General features: G+C 28.9%; 2 protein-coding genes across 3 annotated transcripts; both read left to right on the top strand.

The window, feature by feature from the left end:
• The first annotated feature begins 4,267 nt into the window (after positions 1–4,267).
• LOC101215098 (cyclic dof factor 3) lies at positions 4,268–7,107 on the top strand. 2 transcript variants are annotated; one of them, XM_031883256.1, is made up of 2 exons: positions 4,268–4,593; positions 5,399–7,107. In XM_031883256.1, exons 1-2 carry the CDS (start codon positions 4,468–4,470, stop codon positions 6,809–6,811), a joined length of 1,539 nt encoding a protein of 512 aa, XP_031739116.1. In that variant the 5' UTR covers positions 4,268–4,467; the 3' UTR covers positions 6,812–7,107. The 2 variants fall into 2 exon arrangements, with proteins under 2 accessions (XP_031739116.1, XP_004136781.1); XM_004136733.3 differs by having other exon boundaries at positions 4,269–4,593; positions 5,426–7,107.
• An 8,597-nt stretch (positions 7,108–15,704) lies between these two features.
• On the top strand, positions 15,705–16,349 carry LOC105434996 (protein SRC1). Its single transcript, XM_011653898.2, has one exon. It carries the CDS (start codon positions 15,811–15,813, stop codon positions 16,114–16,116), a length of 306 nt encoding a protein of 101 aa, XP_011652200.1. The 5' UTR covers positions 15,705–15,810; the 3' UTR covers positions 16,117–16,349.
• The last annotated feature ends 68 nt before the right edge of the window (positions 16,350–16,417 follow it).

Below are 16,417 nucleotides of genomic sequence, written 5' to 3'. Positions count from 1 at the left end.
AGAGAATAGAGAACAGAGAATAGAGAACAGAGAATAGTAGAGGAAGAGGGAAAAGGCATTAAAGGCGGCGTAGAAAGCGATCAACGCACGAGTCCGCATCACTTTCCCTAATCGGACCCACACGCTTACTCCTTCTCTCTCTTTTATTATTTATTATCTCTTTCCTTTTTTGTTTTACATTTCTCTCCTGCTTACCTCATCTCCCTCTTTCTCTTTCTTTTACCATTTTTTCTATTTCTTACCCCCAATTTTTCAACTAATCATTTTTATTTCCACCACTTTTCTAAATCAATCAACTTTGTATATTTTATTAATTATATCGCTATTCAATTTCTAAAAACTAAATATAGTTTCATTCTACACTTGTTTAAATGTGATCATTTTTTATGGTCAGCTGCTGCTTCTGTTTTATCGATTTTGCTCAAAAGTTGACATTTTATAGAAAAAAAAACTTTTAATATGTTATTCTACCATTATATTTTATAAATTAAATCAAAGTTGTGTTTCAATAATTGTACTTGTTTAATCTTTAGGGTTTAAAATATAATCACGCATGTTTCTAAATTTTGATTTGTAATTTCTTAAGTTAAAAAATGGTGTTGGATGGCTCGATAATTGAGATTAGTACTAATTCATTAACATTTTTTAGATGCTAACAAGCATCTAAGCTAGTAAATTATACATAGTTGAGTTTTAAAATGGGACATATATATATATTAGATAAATGTAGGTTAAAACAACACATAACACAATAATATATGGTTTGAAATACTAAACTTCCTAATTTTAACTCTTTTTTTCTTTTTGAAAAGGAATTATCAAAGTTTAATATCTCTCTTACCTAAATTGTCAACCTATTTGTTTTTCACTAACATTTTTAACGAATTACATCGATAAATTAATTATAATCTTTTTTTTTATTATTAGAAATTCCACCAAACCAAAAGTACAACATAGTTATATTGAACAATAAAGAGTAATGATCAAATGCAACTTAACATGTGCATCACTTTTTACACATACAGAAGATAATTCATGACAAAAAATTTGAACAATTACAATTAAGGTATCTAAAATTTTTCAATAAATTAAAAGTATAAATAAAGTTATTGTTTAGTCTAAATTTGAAAAGTATTTTAGAATAAAACGTTGTGAATATCTAACATTTTAAATATGTGTAATAAATTTATCAACACCGGCTATAAACTAAATTTGAAAAACTGATTATGACTAAGTAACATTTGGTTTTTTTACAAATTTCTATTCCAGTATTAAAAGACTATATATATTAGAGAGAGAATTGTTTTTAAAAGTTTTTTTTTTTTTTTGTTTAAAATTTGACAACACTTTTACTTAAGAAATATAAAGATTATGGTAAAAAATAAAAATAAAAACTAGTTTTTTAAAAACTAAAATATATTGTTTTGATCGGTAATCTCATATGGTGTTTTAAAATTGTACTTGTAATTTTATCACAATTTCTTACCCATGGTTATCACATTTCCTTTATAAAATATTTAATCCCTAGCTAATTTTCTAAACATTAACAAAGATTTTAAAATTTTCTTTTATTTTTAAATTTTGACTTTGATATTTTTTTAAAAATAAATCTTTAAAAATCCAGACAACAAACTATAATTTCTTACCCATGAATTGATTTTTATGTACTTCAACTTTAAAAAATTCAGAAAAAAATAATTAAAAGTAATGACTAAATGGAATTTAAATGGTTGCCAGAAAAAGGTATAAATAAATTCGATTGGTAAATTCACTTTACCCTATTTAAACCTTCAAAGTTTAGTCGTGTACAAAATGAAGTCGAATATTGAAAAGAAATATTTTGCTCAATTCTCAAAAGTGCTTTTGTTATTGTTCTTCTTTTAAAGTCGGTTTCATTGGTGAATGGTTGAATTTAATTACTTATATTACATATTTATATTATTGATTTGTTTTTATAGTTTTTACCTTTCACATATTTTTTTACCATACGATAATAATTTTGCTTTACCCTCGGGGTTGATGCAGAAACTATGGCACATTAATGAAAATTTAATACTATGCTAAAACTATAATATATGATCATAAATTATAATAGAAACTATCGTTCTTTTTCTTCAAAAATTGCCATTGCAATATTATAAATTAATTGATATTTTTTTAATTCAAGTTATTAAGCAACAATAGAACATGATTTGCAATTATAAAATATTTCTTCCACATTGTAAATGACTTTTTTTTAATGTAAAACTAACAAGTAACAATAATTTGATATAATATTTATTATGAATGCGATATTATTATTTGTAATTGCATAGTATGAATATGTTTTTTCAAATTATTAATCATTGCATTCCAACCCTCTCCTAATATTAAACAAATGGTGTAGATGTTGAAGAAGCAATTATTTATATTATGTTATTTAAAATTTCAATATCACATACAAATATATTATGATGTTATTAGAACAATAATATATATATAAATATTGTAGATGATTAAATTGCAAAATGCAATTAGCAATTTTAAGGTTGATTTTATATATGATGGGTAGAATAAGCATCTTAATGATATTGAGAAGAAACAAAAAGCACCCTATAATGCTTCCTGTGAAACAATTTTAAAAAATATATATTTATTCTCATTGTTCATTCCTATTTTGTAATAGAGTCTTCCATATATATTTTATATTCTCTATAAATTAGTATAAATTTTTTATTCGATTGTTTCAAATATAACAAAATTAGTCAACGTTTATAAATATAGCAACATGACGCTGGTAGGTAGTAGATAAATATTGCTATGTTTGAGAATATTTACTGTAGTTTTGTCATTTAAAATAATTAGCTTTCTTTATTTTAAATAAAGAAAAACAAATTTTAAAAAAAGAATTATAAATTTCCTAAGGTTATAAACTAAAGAGAAAGAACAAAATGTTTAACTTATCCAAAATGTAAGAATGAAAAAAAAAGTGTTTATAACTCTTTTTATTTAGTCAAAAAAAAAAAAATTCTTTATTAAAAAGATAACACGTAACGAAAAGGCAATTAAGAAACTGTTATTCTAAATACGTCTATATTGATAAAATTGTCAAAAACAAGAAATATAGGTACGTTCATTAATTTTTTTTTATTAATCACGTTATATACATTTTTTGTTTTTGTTTAAAAAGATGTCAAATAACTACGAAAGAGAAGAAAATTTAAACGTATATGCTATGTGGGGGAATGAATAGTGATTAATAGTTGATTATTTGAGTAAATATTTAAGTCTTGTTTGAAACCTCAAATATATAAAAATACATTCTAACTATACATTTGACATTGTAGTTATCATAACTTTACATTGACAATGATGTGATATTAAGTTTATAAACATCACTTTTACTTGTAAGTTTAAAAAGTATAAAATGTAACAAAAAAAAAAAAAAACAAGAATTAAGAAACATTTACTCAATACGTATGATTTTATGTTCATAATTTTGCCTTTTTTTTTACTACATTTGACAATATATAGATGGAAAGAGAATTGAATTTCCAACCTCAAAGTCGACGGTACAAATTTATGTTAGAGCTAATAGTATAACAATTGTGGGATTGAAAGTACAAATCTACCATTTTTAAGATTGAAAAGTCATGACATGTATTGGTGAGTTAAAGTCATATTTAGAAATAGTTGATTTCTTGAAATAATTTTAGGTAAGTTAGGGAATTATAAAAAGGATAACAATGGTATAAATGAATGGTAAATTTATTTTAAAAATATAAATGTAATAATTAGAATAATGATCATAATTGATAGGTGAATTAAATTGAGGTTTTTTTTATATATATTTTGAACATTTGAGGAATTATTGTTGGTGTAGATGTATTAGGTTACTTAATTAATAGAGAAAAGAAAGAGTTTGTGATTGATGAATCTTCCTTTTTTTTTTTTTTTTATAAACGGTGTAAAAAGAAAGTGAAAAAGGAAAAAAGAAAAAAAGAAAAAAAGAAAAGGAAAAGGAAAAGGAAAAAGTAAAAGAAAAAAGAAAAAGAGAGATTTTGAAAAGTGAAAAAGCAAAGGGAAAAAAAGAGAAAGAAAAAAAGGTGTGTTTTATTTAGGAAAAATGTAAAGAAGGAAGGAAGTAAATGGGTACTTTGATGCCTCATGTTCTTTGTGCTTTTAGGCTTTTAGCTCCAACTTTTAAAGTTCCTTTTTTTTCCCTTTTTCTTCTTTTCCTTTTTCCCCCTTCATTAATTAAAATAAATAAAAAAGGATGTCTGTTTCTGTCTCTTTATTTTGAGGGTATTGAAAAGGTTTCAGCTTCTTCTTTTTCTTTTTCTTCTTCTTCTTCTTCTTCTCCTTCTCCTTCTCCCTCCTTCATAACCTCTCTCTATATTTGAATGGGTCTTCTTCCATTGATTTTCACCTCCAAACCTTCCCACTTTCTCAATCAAACTACTCTCCATTAACAACCCATTTTTCAAAATGTCCAGTTCTACTACACAGGATGTCATTTCCCCCCCACATTTCAAGGATCTCGCCATTAAACTCTTCGGTCGGACCATCCCTTTGCCGGAATCCCAGATTTCCGCCGCCCCTCTTCATAATCCGGTACCTATTTTATTTCCTCCCCTTTCCTTCATTCTCTCTTTATTTTGATGGCTTCTTGCTTTCTGGGTTTAATCTGAAAAATGCCTTTACTGTGTGTGTGTGTGTGTGTGTGTGTGTTTGTGGGACATGGAAAAGATTATTGAAATGCTCATTTAACTGTCTTATTCATATTCTTGGTCTTCTTCTTCTTCTTCTTCTTTTTCTTCTTCTTCTTCTTCTATTGAGTTGTCTCTTTCCCCCTCTTCTACTCTCATTTCAACTCTTCTTTTCATTGTGTGTATATGTTTTTTTGGGTTCTCTAAGCATTTGGGTTGGGGCCCTTATTGGGTTTTAACTTCAATATATGATTTTGTTTAGATTTGTTCTTGTAATGTTTTTGTGGCCTTGGTTGACTTTACTGTTCCTTTCCCAACTTTGTGGTTTTGGAAGAAGTTCATTAGGAGAACTGTTTTTAGCCAAATTTGAATGTGGAATTCAGATGGTTTTTTTGGTTCAGTTTGTAGTGGATCCATTGAGGGTTAAATGAAGTTCTCTTGTGAATATCTGGAGCTGCTGAAAATGTTTGATGAAGATTGATTCCTTAATGGAAGTGTTCTGTTCATTTATATCATGTTTCCTTGTATCTTTTCATTCGTGTTGCATATTGTACTATCTTTCTTGAATGAATGTAATTTTTACCTTATTTGGGAAGGGCTCTGAGGTCTTGTTTTGTAAAATCCCATCTCCTTGTAGATTTTGATACACTTCTTGGCTTTTTTTTCGACGTATGTCGATTGTGTGCTTCTCTTTTCTGACTGTTGTTAAGTGTCAATTTGTTGAATACTGTTTTCAGGATGCTTGCAACAATTTGAAAAAAGCTGAGCAGTCAGTCTCAGGTGCAGAAGACTCTTGCCCATCAGAGAGGTCTTCGGTATTGGTAGGGGATAATGAAGAAAACCAAGCTTCGAACGTGACGTCAAACAAGGGAGAATCAGAACTACATTTGAAAGAAGAGCAGGAGGATGGTAATGGCACGGATCAAGAAAGAGCATTTAAGAAGCCAGACAAAATCATTCCTTGTCCTAGATGTAATAGTTTGGAAACAAAATTTTGTTACTTCAACAACTATAATGTCAATCAACCTAGGCATTTCTGCAAGAACTGCCAAAGATATTGGACTGCTGGTGGGACGATGAGAAACGTTCCTATTGGTGCTGGACGACGAAGAAACAAGCAGTTGGCATCTCAATACCGACAGATAATAGTATCCTCCGAGGGAGTTGCTACAACCCGCTTGGAAACTTCGGATGCAACAAATCACCATCATCTACTCTCGAATATCGAGTCTCCTTCTGCTTTGAGGCCTTCCAATGGAAGTAGTACTGTCCTAAAGTTTGGACCCGAAGCACCACTTTGTGAATCGATGGAGACTGTGCTGAGTCTTGGAGATCAGAAGAGATCCATTGAGATTGGGTCTGCATATTGTGGAGACAGTCCTGAAGAACCATCCTCATGCGGATCTTCCATGACAACTACTAGTATTCGTGGAAACGAATTGCCTAAAAGTGTCATCGAGAGGCCAGAGGCAGTTAGATTGTCCAACTCTAGTAGTGATATCACTGCATCAAATACGGTTCATTGTTACCCCGTTCCACAATTGGTTTTTCCATTGAATCAGGGCGGAAGCAGCCTAATTTCATCAGCAATGACCCAAAGCTCAGATAGCACAAGTGTACCAAATACTAGCAGTCATCCCAATCCACCAGTTCAATGGCTCCCAGCAACAGTGCTGGCAGTTCCAGGGTTTTGCACTCCAAGCCTTCCATTACAATTCGTCCCAGCCTCATGCTGGGGTTGTACGCCCGTATGGACTTCTACCGGTACTGGGAATTTAACCGTTGTTCCTTCTGATGTCTGTGCATCTCAAACATCCACCTGCCCCACAAGCTCATCGCCTACACTCGGTAAGCATTTGAGAGATACAAACAGCCTAGCAGAGGACGAGAAGTCAGAGAAATGCGTGGTGGTTCCAAAGACGTTACGAGTGGATAACCCAAGCGAGGCTTCAAGGAGTCCTATATGGACCACATTTGGAATTCATCCATATCCAAAGGAAAACATTTCGAAAGGTAGTGTTTTTGAAACTTCAGAAACAACTAATGCAGATAGCAAAGGCCATTTTAGGGATACTCCTCAAATTTTGGAAGCAAAAACTGGAAGCTTTTATTCTCTTTTATAGATTTTCCATCAGAGCACATAAAAATGTATTTTTTGTTTTTAATCTTAAAAGCTGTTTATAAATCTCTGAAAGCTCGGAAGAAATTTGGTACATAAGGTTTATGATGTGTTTTTTTGTTCCACAGTTTAGTATCTGTCATTTCTATTCTTTCCATTGCCTCTGCCACTAACTGAGAACAGCAATGTATCTTTGATGGGGGTTTCTATTTTCAACTAGGTTTTACATAACTTTTAGGTTTATTCTATTTGTTGATGAAGTTTTGTAAAATATTTGTATGCATTTTATTTGAACTTTTTGAGCTTTCAGAACATACCTTTTTCTGCCAGAAAATTCATATAAAAACCATACCCGTTTTAGTCTTTATAACCAAAGTAGTTTTAACTATTTTAAAACCAAATGTAATGCATATCCAACTGCGAGAATGACAATTCAAAACTTCAACATCTAATTTATAGAACATAGCAAATATCATTATAGTAATTTAAATTAGATGCAAACATAAAGAAGGGAAAATAGAAAGGGTAGAAATATATAAAAAAAAAAAAATGAAAATGAGAGGGAGATAATAGAATTGAGATAAAATACTATCTGTGAGAAAGGGACATTACATTGAAATGAAAAGGACTTTGTGAGAGAGTGACTGTGTGTTTTATTTATTTATTAGAAAAGAAAGTAGAAAGAAAAAAAAAGAAAAGAAAAGGGGGGGTGTGGGTGTCCCCTTTGGAAAAGGATCATTAAATATTTATAAGAGCTGCCAACCAAGCAAAGGATGTGAAGATCTTATCACTCATTTAATTTTCAAGTAGCCTTTGTAAGTGGGGGTGTTGGGAAGATAGCACAAGAATCAAGGCCATTTAACATCAATTCAATGAAACACCAACACAACACAAAACTACTTCATTTTCGAAAGATTTTGGTCAAAATAGAGAACAATCTCTAATGAGCTGCATTGTAACATTATGTGACTATTTGCTCAAGTTTTTACTAGTTTAATTTATTAATTAGTTCATGAGTAATTTGCGTTAATTTCACCCCTTATTCAAATTTATACCTCCCGTGATGAACTAAAAAATATTTAAATAATAAAAATCGAGTTGTCGAACTAAGTACAAAACATCAATTTCATTGGTTAAAATATCATTTTTAATCCTTGTAAAACATAAAAACTAAACGGAGAGAAAAGCCATATTTTAACCAATTTCATATTATAACATAAAGAAACACACCATAAAAAATATAGAATCATTAGGAAAGCCACTTCACCTTTTCCTTTTCCCATTGTTTTTATTAAAAGGAAGGGAAAAAGAAAACAAAAGTAATTAAAAAGAAAGATTAAAAGAAAAAAAGGGAAAAAAAATCCAAAAGCTAATCTTTTTTTTTCTTTTTCTTTTTCTTTTTCCTTGAAGCAATAGAAAAAAGGGAAACAAAAAGCTAAATGAAAGTTTGTTACCCTTCCCAAAAATTTCCATGATGAGAATACATACTTTTAATGAGAAGTGACTCAAATCTCCTCTAAATTAGTGGCCCAAAAAGTAATTGCATTATCTTTGATAAAACCTTAGAAAAAAAAGAAAAAAAATAGGTCAAAAGTTTTGCCTTTTTCTTTTTCTAATTTTGCTTTGTAAAAGTGAGAGGAAGGATTCTTATATACCCATTAATCAACACAATTAGATTAGATAAACGTTGGAATGTGTGTTGAGTTGATAACACAATAATTACATACTGTCAAAATGAAATGAGTTTCATATTACGATTTAAACTCAAAATGCTATTACATTATAAAATATTTCAATTCCATTATAAATTTTAAAACACTTTCTCAAGTCTTCAATGATGGAGATTTAAACAAGTAAGTAATCAATTTGTTTTATTTTCTTTGGACAAAAAGTATTAATTGAATCAATTATCACTTCATACTCTAAACTTTATATCTGGGGATCCTTTTAAGTAAATGTTGTTGCTTTTTCTTTTTTCAAAAGTTCACCATTTGAGCAAAGGTTTGAATTATAGAGTTTAGATCCGTACACATTCTTCTTTTTTGTTTTTCCTTTTTTTTTTTTCTATTTTGGAAAATAAATATATCTTAATTACCTTTTTTTTTTTACCTTCTTCACTCAAAATTAAAAATATATATTGTAAAATTGATGTATAATATGGGTTGGTTAAAAAGATGAAAAGTTTACTTGATAATTATTTTTAAAAAATAAAATATTCATTTTACATTATTGAAAAAGAAAAGGAGAAATTGTTAGAAAAATAATATTCTAGAATTTGGAATTTGATAAACTAAAATCATTATAAACTTTTTATTTCCATTTAGTGATAGGAATAGTTTTTGTTTTTATTTTTCATTTTAAATTAAAAGTACTGTTTTCAAACTTTTAATTATATTCATATTTATGAACTAATAGAAAGGAAGTAAAGAAATATCCTCAAGAGATTTGAAGAGATAGTGAGGGAGAAAAGTTATATTTACAAATAACAATCATAGAGAAACAAAAAGAGGACTAAATATACTAAATTACATTCTCTATTTTACCCCTTTTGAATTCTATTATTTAAATACGGCGTTTTATTTTTTAAAAGTTTGTTAAAATATTTTGACACATCAATGTATTGTTTGGACACTCCTTAGCATTTGATACAAAAAAGTCAAGTCACTCGTTAGCGACCCGCTGATTAACAATATTTGTTCTTTTTCAAGAGATATGTTCATGTGGTATGTCTACATATATTGATCAATAACAATGAACACTTTATTATGCAATTATAAATACTATTATTGCATCTTTAAAAGATCTATTGACTTTTATGAACAACCGTTTTAGATTCAATTATAAATCAAGTCTCTCTTGAACTAATGATAGGGTGAAATATTATGGTTGTCTTAGGATTATGGTTGTCGTCTTGTGAAATATTAATTTTTATCTTCTCGCTTTATAAAGTTGCAAAGAGAGATATAACATTTGTGTCTGCAGAGATATCCTTGGTACTCACATGTCTTCATATGAACGGTTTAGGTCAAATCATTTGTAATTATTATAAAATGGACAATATCAATATAATAGTATTGATACGATAATCCATCCAACTTTAGTCATATGCTATAGAAAATTTAGGTTATTAGTTGAACATATCATCACATATGTTGACTACATATGCTTCAAATAGTGCACTAGCAACCTTGATTTTTTCTCGTAAAGAGATAATATAATATTACCAATTAAATAATAAAACAATTGTTACCAATACCTTAATTACATAAGCTTTAACCACAATCTCCTCCAATTATAGCATCAAACAATTATTTAACAAAAAATTTGGGTTTCCTTAATTAGTTTTATCAATATTTATTATTTTACGAAAGCCCAAATTATAGTTAAAGATGGGCTTGTTCAAATGAGCCGATGTTGAAAATTTAAAAGCCCAATAAATTGGGGTTTGTACAAATGGGCCTTCCCCCTAACAGAGTGTCATCCTCCGATGGATTTTCCAAAATACATCCAAACTTATATAGGTGTAATTTTTGGATTATCTAAATGGTACTTTTATGGAAAAGAAACTGTATGATAATTGATGTATGGAAGAATAATTCATATACCCAAGTATTAGTATAAAGTATTTATGTGATTTGAGTTAATGATTTTTTTCATACATAGTATTTGTATTATTTGAATGACTAAAAATCTTACAAAAATTTGGAGTTACTCCAATATTGACAAAATAAGATGGAGATTTAGTTACTATATGGTTAAATTAACTCATTCACCAATACCAAGATACTTTGTTATATGAACCCTTAGGTTATGACATTGATAAAAAATTGTGGACTCGTTTGGTAGTCATCTTATTTTTTCGATTTTTCTTTTTGAAAATTAAGTCTATCTACATCACTTCCACATCTAAATTTCATTATTTGTTATATACTATTTACTAGTTGTTTTAAAAAAACTAAGCTCAATTTTGAAATCTAAAATAAGTAACTTTTAAAAAGTTGTTTTTGTTTTTTAAATTTGATTAAAAATTCAAAAGTTGTAAATCATTGTAAGAAGAAAAGAAAAAATAAATTTAATTATCGAAACAAAAAATACTAAATATAAAATAATTACTAAACGAGATTTTAGTGATTCAAACAGACATTTTCAGATTGTAAAAACCAAATATTCAAATTCAAGTTCCGAAAAAGGATTGGGTAAATAGGTTGATGATGAAAGATACTGAGTTGGGAGATGACACACTCTTTCACTTAAGTTTTGAACACTTGCACAATACTAAAAAGAAAAAAGAAAAACGTATTTGTCATCATACATAAAACACATCAAAAGTAAATTGTTGAGATAAACAACTTCTATCAACGATTAAATAAAGCGTCGACAATTTAGAATAGATCTTGATACCTTCATAGAGGCATTAGGGGACTGAACATATAACTTCCAATGATATAATTGTGTCAGTGTATTATGAGCATTACTCCCAAACACCATGTGGCAGGCATCGACATTTGTTCTCTGCTAGACGGGTCTCCTCCCTTGGCCAAATTGTTGATGATTAAAACAATGTTGCGATAACCTTTCCGACGTCACATGTAGCTAAATTCCTGGCAGTTTGCCGTGTTGGCAAATTCCAATCTCCTTGTGTGGTGCAAGTTGGTTGTGTTGATAATAATAAATCTTACTTTTGAATGGTCAAGCATATATTCAACCAATCCTAATTAAAAGCATTCCAACGACCCAAACACAGAAACGCCCTAAAAGAAATCTAGAGTAAAATTGTCAAACTCATTCATTTAAATATTGAGATAATTTGTTGTAAAAACAAAAATCACATACACTAATTTTTCTTTATTCATATAAGCATAATAAAGTGAAGAGAAAGAAAGAAGAAGAAGCAGAAGGAAAAAGCAAAAGAAGAAAAGAGTACTAATAATGAAAGAAAAGAAGGGAAAAGAAAAGAAAAAAGTTTGGTTGTGTCTATATATATATATATATACACATATTAATGAGGGAGAGACTAAAAGATTGAAGAGGAAGCCTCAAGCAATATCGTGAAAACTAAGCAAAATAAAGTTATATATATGCATGACTAACATCAAATCCCTACCTCTTTTTTATACTTTACCACTTTTGAATAAATGCACGGTATGGTTTAGATGATATAGGATTAAATTCGTTTAAGTTTCACATAATTCTAACTTAAGTTTTTAAATCAATCAACAATTTAAAATGGTTAGAGCAACATATGGTCCAAACGCAGTTATGTGTTTAACTTCTTGCATTGTTATTTGCTCTCTCAATTAATATTCATTAAGCAAGTTAAATTATGTCGATACGTGAGAAGACACACGACATGTGAATCAATTTTAATTGGAGAGGGAATAATATAGTATCGCACCGCATGGACTTGAACACAAAACCTCATTTGACCAACTAAACCCTATTGTTAAAAGAAAAACCAAAACCCTATGTTTACGAGATAAAGAAGACGATCATTGTAAGTGCATAAATCACAGCACTACTTAAAGTCATCAAAAGGGTTTAGATTGGAAATCTTGAGTTTGAAGAAAGAGTGAATTATGAGAGGGTAAAAGGGCTATATGTTGAAGAATATATCATGGACCAGGAATTCGATGCTCATCACGTGAAGAATTTTCCTCCTTTTAATTCTCTTTTTTCTCATTTCTATCACTATATACTCTTGACGAAAAACAAAATATAAATTCTTAAACAATACTTTCCTCTTTTTACTCAATATTTGATTTTCTCTTAACGTTTTAAAGAAAAATACTACGAAACAACAAAAACATAAAAACTCAATCTGCCTTTCATTTTTCCACATATCTGGAGATCAATTATTACATGAATAAATATTTATCTATGCTTTTTTTTCTTCTGTGTTATTAAACTGTTTGTAACACAACTCGGGATACCTCAACTCTGACGAATACAACACTCTTTATAAAAAGATAGATACTTCTTTTGGTGGGTGTAATCATTGATATCCATGAATTTTCATGGAGATAGTACTCTATATTTTTTTAATGATTTGATTAAGTTTATAATCGTATATTCTTTCTTCTATGGAAATTTCGACCAAATTAAAATATCGATGAGATCACGTTCAATGAATACTTATTCAAAAATTAAAAAATTAAAAAATGTGTATAATTATACTTCAATCACATGTTACATGTCATTTGGGACGAGGATTATATAAAACTATACTGACAATCTTTAGTTACAATAAATACTATTTTAAAACTCTCAATTAGCTACTACAAATATTATTTCAAACTCCCTATTATTTGCTATAGTTTTTTTACTATTTTACTATTTTATTCTTAAACTAAAATAATATATGATGGAATGATTAGATTTAGATTATTGCTTTTTTTATTTGTTACCTTACATAAGAGAATTCCTTAATTAGGATGAACAAATATAGGTAAAGAAAGAATAGAGGCAATTAAAGGGAATTGAGATTGAAATAAGGAGAGATGATTTATTAGATTTAGTATGTAAATTAAAGTTGGGTTAGATGGTGCAAATTGAAAGGCTTAATTTATGGCTAAATCAATTATAACCACATATGAGTTTAGATATTACATAAAGTCATGCATCAAAATTTGGACTCAAATCCCACATTTTCCACTACACGACAAAAATCAAAAAATCAAAAAATCAAAAAATAAAAAAGAATAACTTCACGTGGATGCTTAGATGAACGACACGTGGTATTTATCTGCCGACCACTTTTTTGATTGAAATGTCGGCCAACGCGGAGACCTCTACAAATATAACACCAAAATGTCGGCAATGGATCTTTCACACGTGGCATCCCATGAGTGGCTTCTCTTAATCCCGCTTGAATAAACAATCCATTGCCCATATTTCTTTTACTTTTTAGTATATTGATATTTACTTTTCTTAATTACCTATTTCTCCTCTTTTGTGTATTAAATTCAATTAAAACTACTAATCTTCCATTTTCACTATTATCTTTTTATAGACCCACACTTTTGTGATAGTTTGATTATTGAATATGTGAAAAAAATAGGTAAAACTAAACAAAATAACCTATTCACGCCATATAATTTTATGATAGGATTTTCATTTTAATTACAATTCAGTTTAAACAAAATTTTAATACATACTACTTCTTATAAATGTAAAGTGAACTTGGTTCAATAATAATTGATATGTTCTTCTATTTTAAATGTGAGAGGTTCAATCTCCTATCTTATAGTGGTTCACTATGATGATGAAATAATGTAATTGTATAGTCTTCAATTCAACATGTGAGCATTACTTTAGGATTCTTCTAGTTCAACATCTTATTTTCCATAGTTTCAAATTGTTAGGTTTACCTTTTCTTTATATAACCGAATTAATGTCAACATGTAAATTAATTTTGATTCATATGTATTATTATTGCTATTTATTATGTTATTACAAGTTGGATTAGTAAATAATTATTTCATTTTATTTCATATCTGCACGCCTATCCATGACTTCTATTTTATATTTACATTAATATTTCAAAGGATGTTTATAAAATAAATATATATAATATATATATATCGTGACTCGAAACAATACTAAATAATAATATTGTAATTTTTTTCTAAACTCGGATCTCTATACATCAAATTTCATATTCGATGAATGAGTACATCTATATATATATAATTATTTTTCAACTAAAAGATATTAAATTTTCAAACACCAACCAATATAGTCGAGAGTTATATAATGAAAAGAGAAATGTTATCTCTTCGTAGTTAAAACGAAACATCGAAATTTTGTCATACATTATTTGATGTTTTCATTAGAAAACGAATAAGTGGACTAAGTTGAGAAAATTCAAAAGTGGAGAACGGATATAGTTTTCATAAAGCTATAATGATGTATACTTAAGTAGTAGATATTGACATGATTTAGATGCATTAAAGGACATAACTCTTAAACATACTAATGTAAATATAATATCAATAGTAAGTACTTAAATTTTTCTTCAAAATGAAGTATTTTGATTTATTTAGAGTTAAAACGTTTTTTTTAATAGTTTTTTCATGATTTTTTTAAAAAATATATTCATCAATATAGATCAAAGTAAGATTTTATCGATAACAATAAAAACAAACGTCGTACAAATACCACTAAATCAAATTCATTTTAAACAATATTTTTTCATTTAATTTCACACGTTTATTTTATTATTATTTTAAACATTAATTGAGTTATGGCATCATGGGTCCATTATATTAAATGAAAAGTTACACAGAATTAATTTTGGTAGATTTCATCTGAGTGAATGCTTTAATGCTTTAGAAAAACACCCATTAATTCAAAATTTAAAAAAATGTCAAATAAATCACTTAAACATAAAAAGAAAAAATATAATAAAAGTACCTAATAAGTCTATAAATACTTAGTTTACTTCATATCTTATACACACTATGATATACACTTAAAATTTTCTCAATCCAACACAGTAAATTTCTTTGATTAAAAAAATCTCAGATTCAATTTCTTAGTTTCCTTTACAATTAATATTCATATTTACTTGGTGGAACGCAAACCCATTCAAAATCTTGAACCTAACCTGTAGAAATGGCACAATTTATTCTAACAAATTCTCCAAACTTTTCTGATTAGATATCTAATTATTATTTTTAGTATGATTGAAAGCAAAAAAATAGAATTAAATAGAAAGTGAAAGGGAAAAAACAAAGACGTGGTGAAGAGCGTGTGACACGTGGCGTTACCGCGTAAACGAATCAGAAAAAAAGGATAATAATAATATATAAAAAAAACGCAATTATTAAAGCAATAAGATAACGTCAATCAAAATCAACGGATACATTGTGGATAAACTGAATTTATTCGTTTCAATTCGTCTTTCCTCCTCCCTCGCCATCTATAAATTCCCCTTCTTTCCTTCCCCATTTTCCACAAACACGCATCCTCTTCAAAACCCCATTCCAAATTCATCATCAAAACATGTCTGGATTCATTGAGAAAATCGGCGAGAAGCTCCACATTGGAGGCGATCACAAGGGAGAGCACCACGACGCTCACAAGGGCGAGCACAAGGGTGAGCATCACGATGAACACAAGAAGCACGAGGAGCACCATGGAGAAGGGGCGCACAAGGAAGGGATAATGGACAAGATCAAGGATAAGATCCATGGGGGTGATCATCATGAGGAGAAAGGGGAGAAGAAGAAGAAGGAGAAGAAGAAGAAGGGTGAGCACGGCCACAAACACGAAGGTGGAGATAGCAGCAGCGATAGCGATAGCGATTGATGGGTCAGATCTCGGAATCATTATTAAGAGGTAGATTGTGTTCCGATCGCGTGCTGGTGTGTTCAAGAATAATCTCACTCCCTTTTGGTTTAATTAATCATCCCTCTGTTTCCGATCTCTGTTTCTCTATCTTTGTTTCTTTTTGTTTTTAATCTAAGACTACGTTATGTACTGTATGTGTGATGTATAATAAAGATTAAGAGATTTTATATGATCTTTACTAATGTTCATAACATCTCTATGGTGGTTTTTTTTAATTATTATTATTCGGACTGGAAATCCAACATTTTACTTTTAATTA

This window comes from Cucumis sativus, chromosome 3 (assembly GCF_000004075.3).
Source record: "Cucumis sativus cultivar 9930 chromosome 3, Cucumber_9930_V3, whole genome shotgun sequence".
NCBI classification, from domain to species: Eukaryota; Viridiplantae; Streptophyta; class Magnoliopsida; order Cucurbitales; family Cucurbitaceae; genus Cucumis; species Cucumis sativus.
This window is presented reverse-complemented; position numbering and strand designations above follow the sequence as displayed.